Source organism: Magnolia sinica, chromosome 9 (genome assembly GCF_029962835.1).
Source record: "Magnolia sinica isolate HGM2019 chromosome 9, MsV1, whole genome shotgun sequence".
NCBI lineage: Eukaryota > Viridiplantae > Streptophyta > Magnoliopsida > Magnoliales > Magnoliaceae > Magnolia > Magnolia sinica.
Genome location: NC_080581.1, coordinates 70935111 through 70961227, shown reverse-complemented (window position 1 = coordinate 70961227; position 26117 = coordinate 70935111). Strand labels below are relative to the sequence as shown.

At 44.0% G+C, this 26117-nt stretch overlaps 1 protein-coding gene across 1 annotated transcript; it reads right to left on the bottom strand.

The window, feature by feature from the left end:
- Positions 1 to 18976: 18976 nt before the first annotated feature.
- LOC131255105 (uncharacterized) lies at positions 18977 to 20074 on the bottom strand. The gene is made up of 2 exons (XM_058255798.1): positions 19943 to 20074; positions 18977 to 19642 (listed from the first exon to the last, which is right to left on the bottom strand). Exons 1-2 carry the CDS (start codon positions 20072 to 20074, stop codon positions 18977 to 18979), a joined length of 798 nt encoding a protein of 265 aa, XP_058111781.1.
- Positions 20075 to 26117: the final 6043 nt, after the last annotated feature.

Sequence of the window (26117 nt, the reverse complement as noted above, 5' to 3'; positions counted from 1 at the left end):
ATCAGGTGGGACTCCTCAGGGGCACTGTACATCTCATGAATAATCCCTATCAAAAACTAAGGTGGGACCCACCTCAGAGAGAAATGTATAATCATGCATACAGCCTATATATTAAAATCTGGAATGTTTTGAGTTTTGATGTGTCCCTTAAACCTGATGGAATGCACCTGCTGACTGAGTTGGATGGCATATGCATGACGCTTAAAGATGAGTTCATCTCATTTTAGTTAACAAAAGTTATGTATTAGAGATTTTGTTAAGGATTAAAAATAATCTTTGATAACCTAAAATCAATAAAGTGATGCGAATACCGGAATTGCGGAATCGCGCTCACAAGGGCTGTTTTTAGGCTTTTTGGTTGTGACTTAAGGAATTAGATGTTTGACTTTCAGTAACCACTAACTATTTAACTTAGATTTTCATAGTCAAATAGACCTGTAGAATCCTTAAACCAGAGAATTCGGGAATTTCATGCCTTAAAATGACTCTTAATATTATGCGACCTGAAATTTTGAGTAAGGGACCATGGTGCCACAAGGTGTTAGACACTTTCTCTGCTCGCATTAACGTGCGGTCTTTACTTTGCAAAACTTAATAAATTTTAAGGAATTTGATTGATCCAGCATTAACCTATGCCACAAATAGATGTTATGTAATGCAATAGTGTAATGTCCAACTTAGGAGTGGGAGTGAGGGATTGGCAATGGCGATCAACTAGGACCCATTTTCCTAATAAGGTATAGTAAATAAATGAAAAAAAGGACTTCAATTCGTTCGAGTTTTTAATATGACAAGATCTGAGGAATATTAGGGAACGGCGGAAGCACATAGAATTGAATAAAGCAAAGTACTCACAATCGCACAACCAAGTTTAAACACAAACAATCTGAATTTTACGTGGAAAAATTCTTTCGAAAAAAAAACCATGACATAAAGTGATGAGTATGCACAATGAGAGCAGAAATTACAAGATATAGAGTATTACCAATTCAAATAAGCCTCGAATCCACTTTTTAAGCCCTATCTATGCCCTTGAAACCCTTAGCAATGAATTATAAAGCCCTAGAACTTTTTTACTATTCCCAAATCCCAATTACACCCAATATATAAAGTATCACAACCAGAATAGGAAACAAATCCTGCACTTACGCAACTCTACGCACGCGGTCAATGGGACCTTTGATGGCATTGACCATCCATCGAAGACATCAATGGCATTAAATGCCTTCGATGACATCGAGTAGAAACACCAAAATGTTCCAGCAACTAACATGGATTTTTCAGATTTTTTCGATGACATTGAGCACTTGTCGATGACATCGAGTGGTCTATCGATGGCAATGATAAACTTTATTATTATTATTATTATTTTTACAGATTTAAGATATCAACAACAATCTCCACCTTATCTTCAATCTTCATTATTCATAGTTCCTTATCCTCATCTCTAATTTCGTCTTGCATCATATCTCCATAATCGCTTCTCGTGCACACTCCGTCTTCCATTTACGCCTTCTCCAATCCCAGAGAAGTTGTATAGAACTTAAACTTTTCTATGGAAACCACCTTAGCAAGCATGTCGACAGGATTTATACTCGTATGAATCTTCTCTAGAGTAACACCCCATTCCTCAAGTACTTGTTGGATAAAATGATGATGTACATCAATATATTTAGTACATGAGTGATAAACAAAATTCTTAGTTAAATTAATCGCGCTTTTCCTATCACAATTGACTGGCACAACCTCTTCCTGAAGCCCCAACTAATTTATCATCTCCCTTAATTAAAAACCTTCCTTGAATGCTTCTGTCATCGCCATCTACTCATCTTTGGTCATGAAAAGATCCACCACAGACTGAAGCTTCGACATCCAACTGATCGCTCCACCTGCTAGCATAAACGAATAACCGAAAGTCGACCTTTTATTATCCACACTGCCCGCATCATCAAATTCCATATAGCTTACTAACTTGGCCCTTGATTTTTCAAATCATAAGACGTAGTCTTGCGTACCTCAAATGTATCGAAGTAGACATTTAATTGTCTCCCAGTGTTACTTATCAAGGTTAGACATGTATCTACTAATAAAACCAACCATATGTGAAATATCCGATCTTGTACAGACCATGACATACATCAAGCTGCCAACTACATTCAAATAAGGCATACGAAACATATCCTTCTTTTCTTCATCTGTTTTAGGACATTGTTTAGAAAATAGTTTGAAGTGAGCCACGTGAGGAATGTTGACCGACTTAGCCTTGTCCATCCCATACTTCATCAATACATTCTCAAGGTATTCCTCCCGAGATAACTATAACATTTTTCCTCTTTCTGTCTTTGTGTATATCGATGCCGAGAACCTTCTTTGTAGCCCCCGGATCATTCATCTCGAATATCCATAATAACTGAGTATTCAATATGTCGATCTCAGACATGCTATAACTGGCGATAAGCATGTCATCAATATACAATACCAAGATAATGAATTTTTCATCACTCAATATCTTGTAATAGACACAATGATCATACTCACTCCTGGTAAACCTCTGACTCACCATGAAAGAATCAAATTTCTTATACCACAGCCTAGGCCACAGTTTTAGGCCGTACAACGACCTTTTCAACCCGCAAACCTTATTCTCTATCCATTGTATTTCAAAACCTTCTAATTGTTTCATGTAGATATGCTTTTCCAATTCTCTAGGCAGGAAGACAGTCTTCACATCCATCTTCTCCAGCTTGAGATTATATTGGGCAACCAACGCTAACACGAATATGATAGATACTTGCTTTACTACCAGCATAAATATCTTGGTGAAGTTAATACCTTCCCTTTAAGCATATTCCTTCGCTACCAACCTTTCCTTATATCTTTCATGTTTCTTCTTGAAGATCCACTTACACCTGCTCACTTTACGGCCGACAGAAAGTTCCACCAGATCACACGTCTCATTCTTATATAAAGAGTCTATCTCATCATGCATTGCTACTTTTCACTTTTCAACATCTACATCATCAAAAGCATCCTGAAAAGTAAACGGATCCCCCTCATTCATAATGAGGGCAAATGCAATATTCAAGTCATCTTTGTATCTCGCCGATAACATACAATCTCGTAGCGAATTCCTTCTCATAAGTGGCTGCATCATTTACTCCTGTACTTGTGTCTGTGTCTTTGTATCAGCCTGTGTCTCATCTCTGTCTACATGAACATCCATAACCAACTTTTCCGCTTCCTCGTCGAATTTGACGTCATGACTAAGGATAGTTTTCTGTGTGATCGATCATATAGCTTGTACCCCTTAACATCATTAGCATATCCAACAAAGATGTACTTTTTAGCCATTTGGTCCACTTTATCTATCTCCCACTTTATCTATCTCAACTGATGGTATATGAGAGTAAGCATCGCAAACAAATACATACAGTTCCGAATAGTCTACCTGCTAATCAATCCACACTTCCTTTGAGATTTTATATTAAATGGCCGTAGAAGGGGACCTGTAGACACTGACAAATCAGCGCCCACATTGATTTGTATGTTATGTTTTTGCGGTGGTGGGGATGATTAGACTGATTTGTAGATGTTGGAGTCGCCACTAGCCGAATAATCTCAGAATTCCGCAGTCGGCTAGAACTGTGGAATACGCAAGGTTGGAGAAATTTGACGACTCTCCTTCCTTAGGTTGACTCCTGGTCTGCGATCCAAAATTCAGGTAAGGGACCTCGGTTGCAAAGAGGGAAGGTGTTAGGCACCCTCTCTGCCCGTACAAATGTGTGATCTCTACTTGGTGTGGTAAAACATTCTCAAGGGATGATGGATGTTGTGGTTGAGATGGACTAGGCACACATGGATTTCTGATGTGGTGAGATCCGAGATTTCGGCAGGCCACAGAGCATACGTCCAACGACGTGTCTAGAAGGCGGATGTGATGATGCTTATGCAAAGATGTAAGAAAAATGGACTAGATCACTAGAAATTTCTGATGTGACAGGATTTGATGTATGACAAGTCATAGAGCATACGCTCACTAGATATGTAGAGGAGCAGGGGGGTTGAGAAGGGAATAGATGTCATGATGAATGCTTGTATGAATGGATCTTTAGCTTGATTCTTGAATAGGCTAGGATATAGACTGAATTATGATCAAACTGGGCTAGGTTAGGTGGGTTGGAAGGGTTAAGAAGAAGGGCAAAGGGGGATGGCTTGGAAGATCAGAACTTTGGTGGCTTGGGAGCTCCTTCCCTCTCCTTTACTCTCCTCCTCACTCTCTTAAGCTTGGAAATGAGAATGGCTTGTTGCTTGTGTTGAAATGAGAAGAGGAGAGGACTATTTATAGCCTTCTCCAATGGCTCTATGGTAAATAGGGGGTAGGTAAGGGTTAAAAATATGAAATGGAGGCTTGTGATTGGCTAGGGAGAGAGGATCGCCACGTGGCGTGTTCCCATTGGCTCTTGAGGTTGGTAAAGTGGTAAATAGTGAAGATGGAGAGGGGGAAGGGTAAATTCAAGGGAAAGTTGACTTTTGGACACTGGGACAACTGTCCACACGCGGGCCGCGAGTAGTGGTACTCGGAGTACCGTCGGCAGTAGTCAAACTACCGCCCGAGCTTCGCTCGGGCTGTGCCTGCTCGTGTGGTCCACCTGTGGCGTGCCTGTTTGTCTGATGGTCCTTTTTTTGGATTTTTAGTTTGTCTAGGTGTATTTCTGGGTTGTCTTGGCTTGAATAGGTCCTAGATTTGGGACTTCTGGCTGGGTTTGGGAGGTTCTAAGAGCTTGGATTAGTATTTTGGGTTCGGGTAGGGTTTGGATTAAGGTTTCGGGTTTGGGTATGGTTTGGATTAGGGTTTGAACTAGGGTTAGGCTAGGTTTAGGGTTTAGGCTGGGTTTAAGGTTAAGGCTAAGGTTTGGGTTAGGGTTATGTTTAAACTGAGATTAGGGTTTGGTTTAGGATATGATCATGGTTCCCCGATTGTCCTAGCTTTCTCAAGATACTAGCCTGGGTGGGGTGTCTACAGATTCCCCTCTTTGGCCGAGGTTGCGAGCAACTGAGCGCCAAAGCGAGTGGACACCTCACCCTTCTGGTCAGAAAAAGGGGTAGTGATTCGAATCCATTACCTGCCATTGTATCATTGTCAATCAACTGTTTGGAGAAAGATGACTTGCACATATCACGAGGGTTGAGGAAAATGTTGTGATTGTCCCCTGCGCATTTGTCGCGGCTTTACAGGTCACCAATCATAACCTTTTCACGTCAGATTGTTAATAGCATTGGAGGGTAAGCCTGAAAAGTAGGGCCTCAACGCGTTGGTGCGACTTTACGAGGATTCCCGTACTGTTTCGTCTGTCGTTCCTTTGCTACGTAATCACCCTAGTAGTATTCGATCTATTTGATTGTCAAAGTGGTTAGCTGCCCTGCGCATTGGTGCGGCCTTACGGGAAACTCACTACGCCAACTTGGACTTGATCAAATTTTACGAACATTCCGGACTAGGTATGTGCAGGTAATCTTTTGCCATGCAATCTTCTGATTCTGATACTTTGGTTACAATGGATTGTTGTCACTTTGAGTTTGATTATTCTTTCCAGAGATAGATCCACTCATTTCTACTAGCATTCGTACGACTGTCCAGATATATAGATCGGGCCAATCGTACATGTATCATGTACGGATTCAATCATCCTCTGGGAAAATTGGAAGAGATTAAATCTTATTTAGCTGTTTGCACTGACTGCAACTAGAGAAAATGGAAGATTCCTCAGTGTACTGCGTGCTGCGTGCATTTTTTTTTTTGAAAACTTTGTTTGAAAGCTATTCCCTTTGGAACTAGACTCATTCGAGATTTTGTTTGAAAAAATATATATTTTTTTTGGACTTTTTGGAGAATATCCGTTCGATTTCGCGGGTGGGCATTGTCGTTCGGTTTTTATTTGTAGCAAAGTCAGATGACCTCTACTAAATGGGGCTAATGATTTGGAACATTTTTAGATTTTTGAAAGATCCGGATGGTCGTGACTGTCCAGTTTTTATTATGGTTAAGGCTGGCCTCCACTAGTAAACTAATGAGGCTTTTGCTCCTATTTACTTATTATTATATATTTTTGATTTTTTTTTTTTGGAAGAATCGTTCTCTTTAGAGCTATACTCCCTGGGGATGTTGTTTTTATTTTTTACTTTATTATATTTATTTTTATTATTATATTATATATATATATATTGCATTTTTATGCATTTTCAACAATATTGGAGTGGTGTATTCTTGAGATTCTCAATTTATCGCGAGATTTTGAATTTCTCGCTATATTTTGGAATGGAAAAAGAGAATCCTTGCTTCTTCTTTTTTTTTTGCTTTTGTCCATTGGTCTGAATGAAGGACCGGTCACCACATCACACCATGGGACAGCACGCTATCTCATGCAGCTCTTGGTTGGAGGCGGCAGTCCAATTACCGCCGGTCCGTCGTTTTGCCCTCTAGTCCGAGCTGTGTGTTGGTCCGAATGGTGGCCCTTCTTCACTTATTTGAATCCACTTCTTGGGACGTTCAGGGACTCCATTGTGGTCTCTGGAAGCTATTTTTATGTGGAGTTTTCTTTCCTTTTTTTTTTGGCTTCTATTTTATGTATTTTCTCCTTATTTTCCAGGTAATCTAATCATGTAGCTGATGCTTGGGGTTATTTTGCTGAACATTTGGGAGAAGTCCTTGTTTATTTATTTATTTTTTATCACAAGGAGCCATGATCGTGACCATTGGTTTTTGTTACCAGATCCAACCATTGGATCTCGTTGGCTCTTTATTTTTGGGCCATAGGAGCAACTAGATTTTTTTTTTTATTGCATATTTTGTATGTTAGAGTGGGGTGTGATAAGAAAGGTGCCCCACCTTTTATTTGGAATTTTTTTTGGATGATCTGGACCATTGGATGGATGATTTGGTGTGTACTTGAGTGTATGGATGGTGCAGACTTTGATGGTTGGCCATTTTTTAGATGATGGATGGATGAGATTTTTCAAGTGGGCCCCACATCATGATCTTGATGTGACCAGATATATGGGTTTGTTATGTACATGTGGGTGTGGATGGCGGGCTTTGCAAAATGGGTCTTCGAAAACGGACCTTGGAAATGGGTCTTTTTGGAAATGAGCCTTGGAAAATGGGCCTGGGCCTTATGGGCTTTTTGAAAATGGGCCTTGGAATGGGTCTTTTTGGAAATGGGCCTTAGAAAATGGGCTTGGGCTTTATGAAATGGGTTTTTTGAAAAATGGGCCTTGACATGGGCTTGGGCCTTTGGAAATGGGCCTTTTGGAAAATGGGTTTTTTGAAATGGGCCTTGGAAATGGGCCTTTTTTGGAAAATGGGCCTTGACATGGGCTTGGGCCTTATGAAATGGGCCTTTTGGAAAATGGGCTTTTTGAAATGGGCCTTGACATGGGCTTGTACTTTCTCGACTGGAGCCTGCTATCCTTTTATGGTGAGAAGGATACTTACCTATGGACCTTGTTTGTGCAGTATGCCACGTCGTGGTAGAAATGAGGTTGGTCCTTCCCCTCAGTCGACTGATCTGTGCCATGTGCCGTGAGAGGGCTGACACCTTTCCGATATAGCTCAGGAGGGTGGTGCGCCTTCGATCTTAAGGGGACGAGGGGTCAGGACGCATTGGCCTGACTGGTTCCATGATCCGCACCCATTGTTCTTCGAGGTGTTGGAGCGTATTCGCTTTGCTCACTTATTTCGGATTCGCCTGAGCAAGATGAATATGTCTCTCTTAATTGCTTTGGCTGAACGATGACACCCTGAGACCCATACCTTCCAGTTGCCTTTTGGGGAGTGGGGCATCACTCCTTATGACATATACATGCAGCTAGGTCTTCGATATGATGGGGGATCTGTCCCTTTCGAGGATGATCTCCCAGGACCTTCTAAGGATGATTGGATGAACTATTAGAGATGATGCCAGATATCACAGATTTTTTTGGTCATCGATTTAAACTGCTTTGGGTATCGTTGAATTTTGCTAAATGCATCCTTGAGACCGAAGTCGCGGCTGTGATGAAGGCCTGCGCCCTAATTTTGTACACTATGGGAGCGATGATCTTCTGCCACTGGAATGAGCTTGTGAGTTCCCGTCTGTTATCGCTCGTAGCGGATATCACTTTTCCCACGCCGTACAACTGGAATGCGGCTCTCCTTGCCCATTTATACGAAGGGCTGGACAAGGCTAGTCATTGCATTAGCCGATCTTTGACTGGCTTTTATCCAGTCATCGAGGTACTTTCTTGACGTCCCTTCTGCATTATTCTCCCTGGAGATAATTGGGTGCACCTTTTTCTGATTGCGGTTTTTATGCAGGTCTGCTTTTTCGATCACTTTCCCCATCTAGCGCCCACCTTGATCGATCATTTGCCTCCCTTTCCTCGCATGATGTTGTGGTACATGGATAACCGCAACCGCACATGTCTATTTTCTGGTCTCGCCTAGAGGTCGAACATCGATGCCCTCATCCTTGATGATGTGAGTGATTTGTCTTGCCTTATGTTGCCCTTGAGTTACTTTCTACCTGTCTTTCGGCCCTTGACTTTTCTTTTTTCTATAGTTCCACATTAGGCCATATCTCCGATCGAATGCGGCTCTTACCCCCGGAGCCCAGGAGGCCTTTCAAGCCTACGGCGGTGTCGCATTCTGGAGGACCCTCGCATGATGAAATGGTACCTGGGAGAGAGGCTCTTTTGGCAGTTGACCAGTCCATTGGTTCCGATATGCCCGCCGTCCGACCCATCTGATTGGAGATTAGTGCCTGAGAGGGAGTTGACCACTACCTTGGAGGGTTTTGACGCCAGTGCCTTCGTTGATCCAGAGAGAGAGAGAGTATAGCTCCTGGTGCGACTAGTATGACATTAGTCTGATTTTGCAGCCTAGCTATGCTCCTGGTGGCAGTGCACGTTTTGCTGGAGGAGGGATCTTGGAGCCCCACTTTTGTCGCAAGGATACGGACGCTTATCTTCCTGATGACGATTAGTTTCATATGATCATGTATCATTAGTTGTATAATCTCCTGTTTATATGAAACTTCAGTCGTTCAATGTTTCTTTCTTGGATTGTTTCTTGATCATCTTTGCAATCCTATTTGAGCATTTGGATGTATGTTCCTTGGTCCTGGTCTTCTGTAGTGGACCTTGCCCAAATTCCACTTGAAAGTGGGCCCCGCTGACTTTTACCTGTTCTGTCTACCTCGTTAGGTGCTGCAGTGATTCAGATATGTCATTACTTGCAACAGTACTTCGAGTGTCGCTAGCAGCAGTCCAATTACTGCCTCCATCTATGTTTTCTTCCAGCAAGTCTCCTTTCTTCTCTGTTCATTCTCTGTCCCTGTCCTGTTTATCCCTTCTTGTTCAGACCGTCTGATTCTCTCCTTTTGTCTCCCTCTTTTCTTTTGTCTCTTCCTTTTGTTTCTTTCTTCTTTTATCCTTTCTTTCTTTTTTGGATTGATTATGGCCAGCCATGAGGAGAGGGTTGATGGATTCATGAATGGTGGAGAGGTTGGTAGGTCCATAAATGATGGAGGGGATTTATTTATGGATGGATTGATGGGGGTTGGTGGAGGAGTGATGGGCTCTTTGGAGGAGGTTAATGCTATTTATGGCATTGTTCCTACCTCCATTAATGGTAAACATGGTGTGGGTTTGAATGAATTGGATGGCTTTGATAGGTTGGATGGACTTGATGGTTTAGATGGTCCCATGTTTGGTGGGTCATTGGATGTGATTGGCATGGGTGGACCATTAGATGATGGAGATGGTGTGGGAGAGATGGTGGATGGTTCGGATTTTGGTGGGCCACCTTCAGGTGTTGGGGATGATATGTTGATAGCAGTGGATGGTGTGGATGGGATGGATCAGGTCCAGATGGGTGGCGGGCCCCACCTTGGAGTCCGAACGGTTTGGATCTGACAGTTGATGGATTCTTTGCGGATGGCCTGGGTCAGATTTTTAGTGCGTACTTCGAGGTAGTGATGGGATAGGCAGCTACTGTCGGGGATCAGGGTACCAGTCCAGTCAGCTACTGGGATGCTTTATGCATTGCGGCTCCGGTTCTGTCTTCCAGACTGCTCCTGATGTGGCGGTCGTTGGTGGCTCGGGCCCACCTGTTGTGGCTTTTTGAGATTCCCTGCGGGATGCGATGGGTGAGTCTGGTTTCTTCTGCCATCATGAGATAGACTTACTGGATGAGGGGATGCCCATCTTCGATGATTCGCCTGTGGATCCTGGGTTCCAGATTATGGAGGGCGTGCCTATCCGAACTTGTCGTTTGTAGCCACGTGGCACCTGTTCTGAGCGATTGCATCTTTGGATAATGAGCTTGACCGAGTCTGAGATCTTCGAGTTGGGCTCCTTGGGCTTCAGAGAGGTTCTCCACTTTCACCGAGTTCACCTAGACTGGTGATTGTTGAGTGCGGCTTTATACGATTGGGTTCCATCATTGAACCTATTTTCTTTTAATGATCTGGAGCTGGGCTCGTCATTGGAGGAATTTGCACGCTGGTCTGGTCTCCCTCTCACCCTGAAGCCTTATGTTCCCTCATCTAATCTGGTTCGTGCCACCGATCTGATCTCCTGGTTTGGATTTCTTGTTGCTCTTCCTACTACAGAGGGTAGGGCTGGTGAGCTTTCGCTTGAGCTCTTGTATGATCACTGTTCTACTTCTCGAGGAGGTCCCGGATCAGATTGCCAACTTTAGTGCTTGAATGCATTGGTATTTTGTGTTTTGGCCGAGCTGCTTTTCTCGGGGTGGCGACGGTCATCATTGGCGGTTTTGTTGGATGTATTCCGCCGCGTCCTGCATCATAGGAGCATCATATCTATGGTGCTGGCGAAGCTCTTTTTGGGACTGACCGAGTGCTCACTTAGATGCACCCGTATCCTTCAGGGCTATTGCTTATTCCTTCAGGTATTCTCCATTCTTCTTCTTTACCTCGCTTAGCATTGTTATTTGCTTACAATCTGAACTTGACTTGTGCTTTCTTACAGGTATGGTTGTGGGAGCACCTGTTCATGACTCCTCTGCTCTTATGGCCGGATTCTCGTCGCGATGATGTGCTATCCCTGTTACTTGATGGCCTTCCTTCAGGTGCTGAGGCCACTGAGTCGCTATATCACCATATGCTTTCTCAGTTGCGAGGATGGGAGATCAGTTGGGAGGCTCTCTAGCTCTGTCGCTCACCGCTGATTTGTAGCGCCGCTCGCACTCCTTTACTGTTACTGGGACTTCGGGGGTACTACCCTTACCATCGTGTGCGCTTCCTCCAGCAGTTCGGCTTCTGGCAGGATATTTCGGACTTTGACTTTTCTGAATTTGGGCATGCCTCTCTTCCGTCTGATTTGACTGCTCTGTATAGACGAGTCTAAATTTCCTGGTAGGTCTTCTTGGATGCGACAGCTCTGGATCTTGAATCTTGGGTTCCTCCCCTGGCGACAGCACAGTATCAGCGATGGGTGGTAGAGCAGTCACTTTATCGTCAGATCCCTGGCTAGCATTTGGCGGACGAGGCTGCTGATCAGGACATGGTGGGCGATGCTGCTTCATCCTCTTCATGTGTTGACGATTCATTCGAAGCCTTTCTTTCTTGCTGGCCACACATAGTCACCTGATTTCTGAGATTGCTATCCTTCTCCATGCATACGAGGATATAGCTCGTCGACTGGCAATGGGACGGTGATATGATGAGAGCATGTTTACTGAACACCGCCTAGAGAGGGATGAGGCCTTTTACCTGCGTATGGAGATAGAGAGGCTTAAGCAGAGATTGTCGATGTACGAGAGAAAGGAGATTACCTGTGATCCCTGTTTTTGGTCGACTGCTTTATTTTGTATTCATGAAGGGTTTTGTTTTTGTTCTTTTCAGAAAAGGGAAAGAAAAGCAATGTGCTTGAAAAAAGATTGTTTGTGTCATGCCCCAAACCCAGAAATCGGATTCGCAGGAATCCCGATCACCGAATTCGGTGCCGACAGCCTCCGTAGTACCCCATTCTCAGGTCCTAGCGTCCATACGCCAGAATCCGATCTTGGGATCCTACAAGAAAGATTTTTTTGTACATTTAACTCATAATAAGCATAACCACAAGATTACCCAATTCACAAAGGCAACATCATCATCATATATCCACTAATATAATCATTTGAGTACAATGTTGAAAGGGAAAAATACATATATCGAAATCAAAACTCCAGAATACAACTGCACGCTCCAAGCTCAATGCTGCTGCAACCTAATAACACCTGCACGCATCTATCGTGCATAAGCTTATAGAAAGCTTAGAGGGTGGTGTAAGTATGTGCACAAGGTAAGTGCCAAGTATTCAATACAATGCCATTATCATACAAACTGGAAGTACTGGTAATCCATAAATTGTACAATATCGGAATAAGCAAAGATACTAGCAAGATCATGAATTATCTGAGTAAGCTGAAATACTGGCAAGAGCAGGAATTATCAGAGTAAACAAAAATACTCACAAGATCATATATCATATGATAACAGAGTAAGCGGAAATACGAACAAGTCCATGAGCCAATCAATATCAGAATACGCAATATATAATAGCTACGCAAACGAGGAGTCATAAAGAGCCAAATATCAAATGTCGAGAATGCAATGGGGTATATATATTCACAAATACGTCAGCCATATCTAGACCATATGAATGCAAAAGCACAGTAACCCAAGATGTCGTATGCCGCGGATGTAATGCAATATGCGGTGCGAATGAAATGACCATGCTGGAGTGTGAAGTCGGGATGGTAGTACGTAGTATCGCAGGCTATGGGGTCCATCACAAGGGACTTCTATCCAAACCAGTCCCATACCTAAATTTAGATAGTCAGACTCAATGTGGTAAACTCCTGATCTCAGGTTAGTCGCGCGCCCCAACCGAAATCCTGGCCATTGCGAAGGCACACGTAACAACTAGTTGCATACCACCAACCCGAGTAGATAGTGAATAAATGAATGCATGAATGAGTATGCAACTCCTGCTCACTAAATCCACATATTAGTATAGGTCATCTCTGGGATCATCACCGGGGTTTAGTACACTCCAAATGGCACTGCCGCTCTCCTAGCCGCACAGTCCAAGTGAGCGTAAGAAACCTCACTATCCGCCTGGCCAATAGTCTGCCAATACCTATCCGGCACGTCGATAGCGGACCCATTCACGAGCTGGTCAAACTCAGCCTAGTATTGCCCCCTACCCTCGGGCGGGTAAGGCCACACCCCCTCCCAACCGACCATGACACAGTGGGAGACGCGGCCTCCTGGTATTCGGCACTCGGGCGCTCATGTATCCACTCGGTCTCGATGTTGGGGCATCTCCTGGCCTCGGAGGTTTAGGGATTTTCACCCAGGGATATCTATGGCGCCCATATGCTAGAACCAAATATTTTCGGTGTCCCATTGGCCATCCACGATACGCCTGTGGAGACTACGGCCCTGATGTCGCTAGGGCGTACAGTAATCATAATGCGAGATGCATGAATCATACAATCCAGTCATGCATTAATCCTGTGCATACAGCGTGCTCAAGTGAGATAACCTCCGCCTATTAGGGAGTCTCATAACAACATGCTCAATGACATATGCAATGATCAACTACATCTCATAACAAACATGCAGATGATGCGTATGGGCATGTATCATGATGCTATGCTGTCACATACTTATAACTGGTATCAACAACCGGCACCGACAATCGACCTCGACAATGTGGACATTTAACCAACATTGCCCCCAAGGAATGGCCCACATAGAGCCAAACATATAATGGGCCCACGGCTTCACACAAAGGCTTGATATACAACACAGTTGGCCTTACTCAAGGGACACATATACATAACAGGTGGGCCCTGCTCATGGGCCTCAAATATATGACATGTGGGCCCTACACATGGGTCTCGAATACATCGAATGGGCCATGCATCATGGGCCGTGAATACATCACAATGGGCCTTTCTCATGGGCCTAACATACATCATAATGGGCACCATCGCCTGACCCTCAAATGCATCGCAATGGGCTCTTCATATAGACCTCATATATATCGCATTGGGCCTCAGACATGGGCTGAACACACATCACGTCGGGTCGCATATACATCACATTGGTCCCCGACAATCGGAATCGGCAATCGGTCACGACACATCATAATCGGTAATTGGCCTCGAGCAATAGTCGACAAACGGCCACGATAAACCAGAATCGCTAATCGATCTCAATCGATAATCGCAAATGACCATAACAAATCAGAATCGGTTATTGACCTCGATCGGTAATCGGCAAACGGCCACGACAAATCAGAATCGATAATCGACCTCGATTGATAATCGGCAATTGGCCATGACAAATCAGAATCGGTAATTGGCCTCGATCGATAATCGGTAATCGGCCACGACAAATCAGAATCGGCCTATACAATCGGAATTGACCTATACAATCGGACTAACCAAAGGCCTAAGGGAAGGTCACATGAGGACTTTCAACCATCATTGCCCAACAAGGTGGACATTTAACCACTATTGCCCCAGGGTATGGCCCACTTGGATCTTATCCTATAATGAGGTCCATAGTTTCTAAGAAAATGGATGAGCTTTATAAACATTCCACACTCATTTTGGTGGAATCACATATCCTAATTGAGCCTCATATATACAATGCAACGGGTCATACTTCACAATGGGCCTCACACGAGGGTCTCATAGGCATCACAATGGGCCCTGCACAAGAGTCTCACATACATCACCATGGGCCTCACACAATGGTCTCATGTACATCATTTTGGGCCTTATCGAATGGACCACAATACATCATATCGGGCCTTATTCAAGGGCCTCATATGTCACATCGGGCCTTATCAAATGGGCCCCAAGCACATCACATCGGGCCTCACCAAATGGGCCCCAAATACCTCAAATGGGCCGCACCAACGGGCCTCATATACATCTAGTGGGTCGTATCAACAGGCCACGCCAATGGCCTCATATGCGTCACAATGGGCTTGATGGGACAGCCCATACGGTTCAGAATAAATGGACAACATGAATATGGACCATATACAACATGGTGGGCCTGCAAGATGGGATAGTGTGTATACAACACACACCTCACGATAGGCCTCATACATTCACAATAAGCCTCAATCAACCAGCAATTGAACTTGATAAAACACATGCTTCGGGTGGGCCTAAGAATTGATGGATGGCAAGGATAAAACATATATCACGGTGGACCACATCCTAAGAACGGCGTGCACACAAAACATACCTCAGGTGGGTCCCGTCCCAACTGGACGATGTTGATAAAATACATACACCACGGTAGGGCCCACCGTCCTATAAACGTTATAGATAAAACACATACATCATATTGTGGCCCGACTGATGGGTGGCATGGACATACAATATTTACATCAACGTGGGCCCCACACCACCCCGGGACAGATGGATAGAGTGGATATAGAATAAATACATCAAGGTTGGGGTCCACGTCCCCAAACGGATGGACGTTGAGGATACAACACATGCCTCATATGTGGGCCTCACATAGACTTGATGATGTGATACACAGCCATACAACTGGTGTGTGGATGGTAGATCAGGTGGGTCCCACATAATGGACGGTCCTAATATTCATCAGATGGGTGGTGCAGATAAAACACTCACATCAGGGTGGTTTCCACCAATGGACGAACGGCTGGGATGTGCTAGACGTGAAGCACGTGTATTGTAGTGGGGTCCACGCCATCTGGTCAGATGCACGGAGTGGATATACTATACACGCCACAAGTTGGGTCCCACGGCTGCTGTTGCAGCAGGGTAAAGCACATGTACCACGGTGGGTTACACGTAGGGCCCACCATATAATATCATTTATATTAGTATAATATATATATATATATATACACACATATTCATAAAAACATAATATTATATTATATTTGAAAAGGGAGCCCAACGTCCATCGTCCAGGAGGTTGGATGTCCGTCTAACGGACGGTCTGGATGATCTGGTCGCCGTGGATAGCAAATATAGCAAGGTGGGTCCCACGTAGCAGGTGAACGGTTGGACACATACTCCGTAATCAGATCCACAGAACTCACTCACTGATGTCTAGACGTAGCAGCTGTGTAGGCAGGTAATCCCCTTTGTCCAAAGGACAATGGGATATAACACGCATATCTGGGTGGTCCCCACAACTGCTGGACACCTATCAGCACGTCCTTTGATGGACGGTCAGGTACAAACGTATCAGGGGTGGGTCCCATCGTTAATGGACGGTGTGGATTAAACCTATGCGTCACGGTGGCCCCACAAGACACCGTCCAGCAATGGACGGTGTTGAAAGGCAGCATGGATGAATCACATATATCATGTGTGGGTCCACCGAACTCGCCACTGCAATAGAGCAGCTATAAGCTGGAGTGAGACGCACCAGTCAATCCATTTCTCATCAAGTGGGTCCCAGTGGGGCCCACCATATCATGCATACATGTATATATAGTAAATATATATATATATATATATATATATATATATATATATATATATATTATATGTGTAACAACAAAAAAAACTACATGCATTCACACTCCAACGTCCAGGCCTTATTGGACGATCTGGACTGCACACGTCCAGTGGCTTTAGCCCACTGGTCTAGATGTCTTGGATTTACTATCATGTACATCAGGTCAGAGTGGGGTCCACGGCAGCGTGGCCCACCATCAAGCTAATACTTGTGTATTTCTTCATTCGGCCTGTCCAGACGAACGGGCAGCAATCCCGTCCGATGGACAATCCATCGAGGTGGGTCCAACGCATGAACGGTATAGATAGGATTCATACTTCATGGTGGGGTCCATTCAGATGGGTCACATGGTTTCATCATCACCACAAGAAAAAGATGAAGAAGAGAGGGAAAGAGAGATGAGATGGAGGGGCCCCGCCACTATGGGCCCCTAACACATACATCAAAGTGGGTTCCACCACAAGTGGGCCATTAAATAAAAAAAAATCAATGGTGAATCACCCACGTATGGCCTCCTTCTTTGGCTCCTTAGACTTCTTGGCTCTTAAGCTCCTTTTTTATGGGAGTGAGATGAATTTTGAAGGGTTAGATGGTTGGATGAGGGTTTAGGAAAATGGGTCCCCTCTTGCATTCTTCTCTCCTTAGAGATTTCCTCTCATGGAAGCTTGAAATGGAATGAGATGGAGAGAGAGAGAGAGTGATGGGATGAAAAATGGGTGGGTGGAATGGGTGTTGTAAGAAAAGGATATGGATGGTATGGGCTTATTTGAATTTTGGTAAAAGAATGATGGGTAGGGAGAGAGAGTTTGACTTATGGGAAAAGAGGGAGTGGTCATTGGTACTTAAGATAGGGTGAGGTGGCATGGGGTATGGGTGATGTACTTGACTTGATGGATGTGACATGTTGTAGAGATTTTCTCAAAATTCACAATGCGCGGCGTTTCTTCGGAATGAACGTTGGCTCACATCTCCTGGCCTGGGCATCGGTTTGGTGCACGAGTCGCGGCGTTGGAATCGCGGCGACGATGCGGTCGCTATGATACAGGTTTCGGTTTGATCCAACTTCGGTATGCAGGAATCCGCTTAGGATTGTACGCAATCATTGGATACTGTGCGAAGGTTGCCGGAATTCGACCGGAAGGACAGCGGAAGCCAACGAAACGGTACGAGCTAGGATACGGGCCTCACAGTTTGTGCCAAATTTGCCAATGTTCGCTTGTGTTTGGATTTGTGTTTTGGATGATTGAGATCAGAATCTTGGGCTCAGCCTACGTTGTGCGCAGTAGTGTAGACTGTGTTCTTAGGGTCTTGGTCCCCTGAGAGGGTGTCCAGGATCGCATCCCCTGGATTTGAGCAGAGTTTGATAGAGTACTGATTTGAAGTCTATCTTTCATTATATCTTGTTGTGGTGCTTGCTGCCTCGGCTTTTTTGTACCTGTACTTTATTATTATTATTATTATTATTATTATTATTTTATATTATTATTTATTTTATTTTTTTTAGCCATTTTTGCCCGTAGCGCCTTTTCAGGTTTTCACCACGTCCGGCTTTCTCGTCATTTTTGCCCATGGCGTCCTATCAAATTTTCACCATGTCCCTAGTTTTTGCTCTTGCCTGCCCCTTAGCAGCTGTGCTATTTTTACTCTTGGTGCCCTTTCAGGTTTTCACCAAGTCCGCTGCATACCTACTGTTTTTACTCAAGGCGCCCTTTTGGGTTTTCACCTCGCCTGTTTTGCTTAGGCACACTTTCTCTTTTCTTTTCTTTTCTTTTCTTTTTGGAGTGCCAGGAGCGACGGGAAGACTTCCTTCATAGCCGGCCAACTGGTTACCTTCCTGTCCTTGTCTTTTGATTACAATCGTAAGTTGTTTTATGTTATAGGGGCAGTTGGGGATGTGGGATGGTCTTATTTTCTCCCTTTTTGATCTTCCTTTTGAGATTGCCTGTCTTTTTTCTTCTTCTTTTTTTGTTTTTGTTTTCTCTCTTTCTTTTGTGCTTTTGTTTCTTCTTTCTCCTTTTTTTTTGGGAGAAACGACGGGTATTTCTGATGGGAGAGGGGGGTGGATATTTTTTGTTTCTGGTAGGAAAGTAATGAATATAGCTTTGTGATTGTAATCATTGACAAGGTTAGGTATGGTTACCCGTGATAGATTTTCATGTTATCAACATTGATGGACTCAGGAAGATTTTCTCCTTTCAGGTTGGTGAGCCGAAGAGCGCCTCCTGAGAGTATGTCTCGAATGATCAACGGCCCATCCCACGAAGGTTTGAACTTTTCTCTGGGATCTGGTAGGTGTGGTGGTAGGATACGCTTCATGACCATGTCACCGACCTTGAAACTTCTCTTTCGGACCCTCTTGTTGTAGGCCCGAGCAATCATTCTTTAATAACATTGGGAATGGCTTAGCGCCCGCATGCGCTTTTCATCTGCCAGATGCAGTTGATCATATCTTGCTTGTTGCCACTCGCCTTCCTCGACTTGGCTTTCCAGTAATATCCGAAGTGATAGATTTCAATTTCGATTGGTAGCACTGCTTCCATTCCGTATGTGAGCTCATATGGAGTGGCCCCTGTAGCAGACCGTACAGACATCCGATAAGCCCAGAGTGCGTAAGGAAGCATCTCCGACCAGTCCCGACATGTCTTCACCATTTTCTCCAATATATGGATGATAATCTTGTTTGCAGCTTCGACCCCACCATTCATTTGAGGACGATAGGGACTTGACCTATAATGTTGGATTTTGAATTTGTTGAGGAAATCGATCATCCTTTTATTGATGAACGGAGTTCCGTTGTCTGTGATTATGGCATGAGGGAGCCCATGACGGCTAATGATGTTGTTTTTCATAAACTTGACCACATGAGATGCTGCGATGGTGGTGTATGATGTTGCCTCTATCCACTTGGTGAAGTAATCCACTGCCACTAGGATGTATTCGTGCCTGTTTGAAGCTTTGGGGCTGATCTTACCAATGATGTCCAACCCCCACACAGAAAAAGGCCACGGTGCCGTCAGGTTGTAGAGTTCGTAAACAGGCACATGGATCTGGCTTGCATGCTCCTGGCACTAGAAGCATTTCCTGACGTGTTTGCAACAATCTGTCTCCATCGTAAGCCAATAGTAGCCGAGTCGTAAGATCTTCTTTGCCATCATATGTCTATTCATGTGTGGGCCGCATAGTCCTTTGTGGATTTTTGACATGATTTGTGCCGCTTCCGTCTCGTCCACACAGCGGAGAAGGACTTAGTTGAAGGATCGCTTGTAGAGAATGCTCCCGGTGATCACGAACTATGCTGATAACCGTTAGATAGTGTGACAGTCCACTGATGTTGCTCCTTCTAGGTACTTCTGATGATCGAGATATGCCTTGATGCCGGTGTACCACGGCTGATCCTTTGCGAGAGGTTCGACCTCGTTGATCTGTAAGCAGAATGCGGGTTCCTCCTGGAGTTCGACGGTGAGCTCCCATTCAGCAACTCCTTTCAAGATCTCCAGCATGCGAGAGTAGCCAGAGCATCTACAAACTGGTTCCTAACTCGGGGCATGTAAGAGAATGTGACCTCTTCGAATTCCTCGATTAGATTTTCCAGATAGACATAATACGGGATTAGCTTTTCATCTTTGGTCTTCTAGTCGCCATTTGTCTAATTGATGATGAGTTACGAGTCCCCGAGGACTTGTAACTTCTTTACGTTGAGGATTATGGCTTCTCTTAGACCAGCAATACATGTTTCATATTCTGCTACATTGTTAGTGCATTGGAATGCCAATCGCCTGGATATGGGAATAGGGACATCTTCGAGAGAGTAGAGTATGGCGCCTACTCCACTTCCTTTTGAATTTGTAGCCTCGTTGAAGAAGAGTGTCCACTCTCCTGCCTTTCTTTCTGCTTCCTCCTCGATTAGGAGGATGTCCTCATCAGGGAAGAAGGTCTTCAGCGGTTGGTAATCAGGCAAAGAGTGTGCTGCTAAATGGTCGGCCAATGCTTGTCCTTTAATTGCTTTCTGAGTGACATATGTGATGTCGAACTTTGAAAGTAGTAGTTGCCATTTTGCAATTCTGCCTGTTAGTGCTGGTTTCTCGAATAAGTATTTCAATGGGTCCATGCGAGTGAGCAGAAGGATTAGGTGAGCAATCATGTACTGTCGTAAACGTTGTGTTGCCTAAACTAGGGTGAGACACGTCTTCTCTAAATTGGAGTACTTGACTTCATAACTTGTGAACTGTCTGTTTATATAGTAGATCGCTTGCTCCTTTCTTCCTGTGTCGTCGTGCTAGCCGAGGACGCATCAATTGCTTCTGCTGCGACGGAGATATATAGCAGGAGTGGCCTACCTGGGGTAGGTGGCATGAGCACTAGAGGATTTAGCAGGTATTTTTTGATCCTGTCGAAGACCGCCTAACAATCGTCATTCCATTCCTTTGGAGAGTTTTTCCATAGTAGCTTGAATATGGGCTCACAGACCGAAGTGAGCTATGCGATGAATCGGCTGATATACTGGATTCGCCCGAGAAAGCCCCAAATTTCCTTTTTAGTCTTGGCTGGCGGCATTTCGATGATTGCCTTAGTTTTGGTCTTGTCCACCTGGATACCATCTTTGCTGACGATGAAGCCTAATAATAGCTTGCCTCCGGTTGCACCGAAAACACATTTTTGCTGGTTGAGGCGGAGCTTGAACTTTTCTAGCCTGTCGAAGAGCTTCTTGAGATGTTCAAAATGTCCTTTAATTGTGCGAGATTTGATGATCATATTGTTTACATGTACCTCTATTTCCTTGTTTATCATGTCGTGGAACAAGGCGGTCATGGCTCGCTGATATGTAGCTCCGGCATTCTTCAATCTGAAGGGCATGACCCGATAGCAGAAGGTTCCCCATGGTGTGATGAAGGAGGTCTTTTCTCGATCTTCGACAACCATCTTGATCTGATTGTAGCCCGAGAAACCATCCATGAAGGAGAAGATCTTGTGTCCTACAGTATTATCCACTAGTGTATCGATATGAGGCAGAGGGAAATCGTCTTTAGGACTTGCTCTGTTGAGGTCCCTAAAGTCGATACATATTCTAACTTTGTCGTCCTTTTTTGGAACTAGTACAATATTTGCGAGCCATTCCTAGTAGTTGGAGACTACCAGGAATCCCGCATTGTATTGTTTGATGACTTCATCACGGACCTTCAGAGCAAATTCTGGCTTCATTCTTTGTAACTTCTGCTTGATAGGCTTCATGTCTAGCTTTGTTGGTAGATGGTGTACCACTAAGTCCTCATTGACGCCTGGCATGTTGTAACGCCCTGAAAATCGGAGGTCAAGTAGAAGTCCAACTCCCGAGTTCCAGCGCATCACTTATGCAACATATTTAATGATGATTAAATGTTGTCTGTATTAGTGCATAAAACATAAATAAGATTAAGCCAAATCAGCAATACATAATCCAGGGACAATTGTAATACGCAAGCAAAAGACTTACTCAAATATATATAGCATTATAACTCAGTATAGGTCCCCAAAGTATGTATGCATTGCCAGGTCAATAATTACATGTACCGTTTCAAATTACAAAATGTCAAAAATGTGAGTCCTCTACAAGTGTAACCCTGGAACCCCGCCGATCAAAACGATCTATACGAACCCGCCTGAAAACTGCATATATGAGAAGGCATCCTCATCGTCGACAAAGTCTGCCTCGGTCTCATCAGTCAGGTCTCCATCTGCATCTAAGACAGAGTCTGGTTAGTGTGCACAACACCGTCCCGTAACGTGCGAGTGAGTGATCAACTCAGTGGAACAATAAAGCAAAGGTTAATATGTTATCAATTCAGTCAAGCAGTAATGATAAAGCAATACAATCAAACATTCCTAAGTATTGTGATTAATGCAAGAATGGTATGTATAAATGATGCATGCCCTCGCCTGCACTCCCTCTGCGATCTTCATCTAACGGTCGCGCGTGTCAGTCACTTCCTCAGTGCTCTGCCCAACGCCAAACGGCACATGCAGTACATGAACATGATTATCAAGTTCTTATTAGTCCTTTTCATATAGCAAGATTGGGAAGCTAAGGTACCTCCCTTATATCAATTTCCAAACGGTGATCCAATATAGGGTCGTCAATCCTAGTAAATCTCATACGATGTTACGGTTCTAGGTCGCTGCAAAGGGCTCATCACCTTATTAATACAGGCCTAGTGTACTCCTGTTGCTACGTAAGGGCTCGTCGCCTCTACGCAGTCTTAGCGTACGCTCGAGGTCACTACAAAGGGCTCGTCACCTTATCAGTGTAGGCTGACAGCTCGAATACAGTGTCCCATACTACCGTATTCGGCTCACGAGTCTAGGTTGCTCACTGGTCACTACAGGGAGGCTCGTCACCCTAGCATAGGCCGACAGCTCGACCACGGTGTCCCATACCACCATGTCTGGCTCATGAATCTTAGCGAATCGAGGTACCAAGGTTTAAGAGGATTTTCACTGGTGAGTTTGGTACCTTAGATTCAAGCAGTAGCGTCCATACATGGTGAACATACATCGGGTCAATCGGGTTACTTGACGAGCTCAACTAGTACGAGCGCATGTTGAGTTGATCGACATGAAGTGCGTAAGCACTCCGTGTGGCCTAACCACTGCCAACATCCCAAGTACGGCTCGGATTCATCAATCGCGTCCTATGTGGCGAGACAACCTCAGCCACCAAATCAATGCCCGTTACCGATTGCCTGGACTATTTCATAGTCCTAAACACATTCAATTATAACAGATAATCATACAAGCTAATCAGAATAGTAATGGATCAACAATTCCAATCATACTAGTATATGAGCATTTGATGGATTTCAACTTAAACATGAATTCACACATATGTAGTTCCTAAGTAAAACAGACAAGGATGTAAGTTACATGGAGTAAATAATACACATCGTTAAGGTAGTTGAGAATCTCTTCTCAACGCCCATATAAAGTACAATTTATACATGCCTAATCATTCAAACATTTCTACAAACATTTAAACTACATATCCCAACCTACATGATGTATGTTGGTTATAACACGTATTAGGGCAAATCCTTTCACCAAGGAGTTGTTACACATACAACTAGCATAAACACACGACAATTAATCATGGTAAACACACGTTCAAATTTCATACGTATACGATACTTTCTACATATACATCGAATACACTAAACTCAATATAGTTCATATATATCAGAAACGTGAAACAAACATCGCATTTGGCATGTGAAATAGCACCCACATCAGTAATAAACCATTAACTGACATTGAAAGCCTTGAAAATCATAACATATATGTTTATAGTCCGCACCTTACGCCGGTAAACGCGTAACGGATTCGTTTTAGACAGTTAGCCTTTGTCAACAACGGATTGGCAACCTATAGCATGAATTAGGTTAGCTATTTCATAACTTACACTATCTGAAACCCTAAAACAGATTAGGGTTAGGTTTTCTCACCTAGGAACGGAATCGAAATTGCCTATATAGTGATACAGGAATGGTGGTTGAGTGCGTGGAGTAGCGGGATTGAATCCCACGAAGAATCTCCAACTCTCACTCTCACTTTCTCTCTTTTCCCTCCTCTTTTCTCTTCTCTCTCTCCTAGGGTTTCTCAAATTTGTATGGAATATGGGAGAGAGTGTTTAAGGTCCTTATATAGGCCCAGGTTTGATGGGAATGGCCCTAGGGCCAAGGTATACTTAGGTTATATCCAAATACGGACTGTTCCGGTCCAACGGAGCACTTCTGGTGGCCCCTTTTCTACGTGCGATCGGACTTAAGCTCCTTGACCATGGATCTAGGTCAGGTTGAGTTTTCGTTCCGATCGGGTTTACAGATCAGCCGTGATAGACCAATTTCAGTTCAACGGTTATGGGCACTCGATCAGGGTCACAAGTACACCGACATGTGTGAGACATTTCTCCTGATCTGAGGGTGTATTTGGGTCAGATTCTGATGGTCTGAATCCTTATATTTGGCCCGCAAGCGACGCGACTCAGATTACTTAAATTCAGATTTTTATTTCTAAATATTTTCACGTTTCTCACACTCTTCGCTCCGGGCTCAAGTTGTGCATTTCTAGACATAATTAAGAATTGATTTCTGAGAGGTTGTCAAGTCTAGTCATGTGGTCATAACTGGATAGTTTTGCGGTTATCGGACTTTCGACGTGCGATCCAGGTCCGATACGAAGTTTCAAGATGCTCCCGAGAGCAACTGGGTTTAAGGACGGATTCTAGATTTCAGGGTAATGTAGCGTCAATGATACTGCACAGTTTGGGTCTTGCAGATCATATTTAAAGTGATTAGTACTAATTTCATAAGCACTCTAGTTTAACACTTGCTAATATTAACCTAACTTCTAAAGGATTTGGTCCTGGGTGATTTCTGCCTGAGGTGGTACTTGGGTTTTTGTATGAATTTTTTCGAGACGTTACATATGTCCTCATAAGAGAAAGCAAAGTTGGACAACCTTGGTTTCAGAAACTCCATCATCCTCTACTTATATTCCGGGGACAGTGATCTTCCGATGCGCACCTCTTTGGGGAGCTCCGCTGACCCTAAGTTCACAATTTGAAAGTCGTCTGCTACAACGTTGGCCTTTGTTTTGAATTTTTTGAGAGAATCCTCAAATTCGTGAGCGGCATCATCATTTCCCTCGTCCAGGGCTTCATCCAAACCCATGAGTTCGAAGTCTAACTCTAGATCGAAATCGTATGAGTCGACCTTGAACTCTGACATTGTGTGAAGTGTTTGGCACGGTGATTATTGAAAAATTTTCTATTGTTTTTGAATTTTGAGAATTTTCTGATGTTTTGTGATTTTGAGGAATATTGATTTTTTTTGTATTTTTTGGAATATGTAATGTTTTTATGTTTTGAAAATTTTCTGATTTTTTTGTGTTGCTAAGGGATCCCGAGCAAGACGGTGTTACGAACCATGATTGTCCCTGTCCTAATTCAGGGTACCAATCGCTATTTACATTAGCTTTTTTTTTAAGGCCAGCACCCATGGATGGTTCATTGGCTGATTCAATCGTTAGGGGGATGACAGACCATCCTGATTTTTTCCCTCTTTCGATCCTTCTGTTCTGACTTGTTTGTTCCTGTGGATCACCAGTCCTGATGACCATGATGTCTGTTGGGCTGGACTCAGAGTCGGAATTCGATTCAATTTCTTCACCCAGAAGTTAGAGCTCTTCCGGCTCTTCAGATTCATCTTGCGATGGGACCTTGACGTTTGTCCAGTCAAGGGCAGGCCACTTCCCTTTATCGATCCAATGGATGGGCTGTTTCTGCCCCTTGTGCTGTTGAGCGGGTGAAGGGGATATATCCTCCTGACTGTGGGTGGAAGTGGGTATCTCTCCGTTCTTGACTGTATCTTTTATAAGGGACACTCTTAGTTCTGGGTCCTTTATGGGTGGATCCTTTTTCTTGCCCCTAGCCTCATGTCGTAGGTCTGGGGGTTCTGCCCTTGGCGTCGGATATGCTTTTGATGCCTTGAGGATTCTATCCCACCTTATCGGTGG

Excerpts from the sequence above, each read along its gene's own strand:
- LOC131255105 (XM_058255798.1), bottom strand. The coding sequence starts at position 20,074 with ATGCTGGAGATCTTGAAAGGAGTTGCTGAATGGGAGCTCACCGTCGAA. Across the intron at positions 19,643-19,942 it reads CGTGGTACACCGGCATCAAG|TGCCAGGAGCATGCAAGCCA; the intron begins GCATATCTCGAT and ends AAATGCTTCTAG.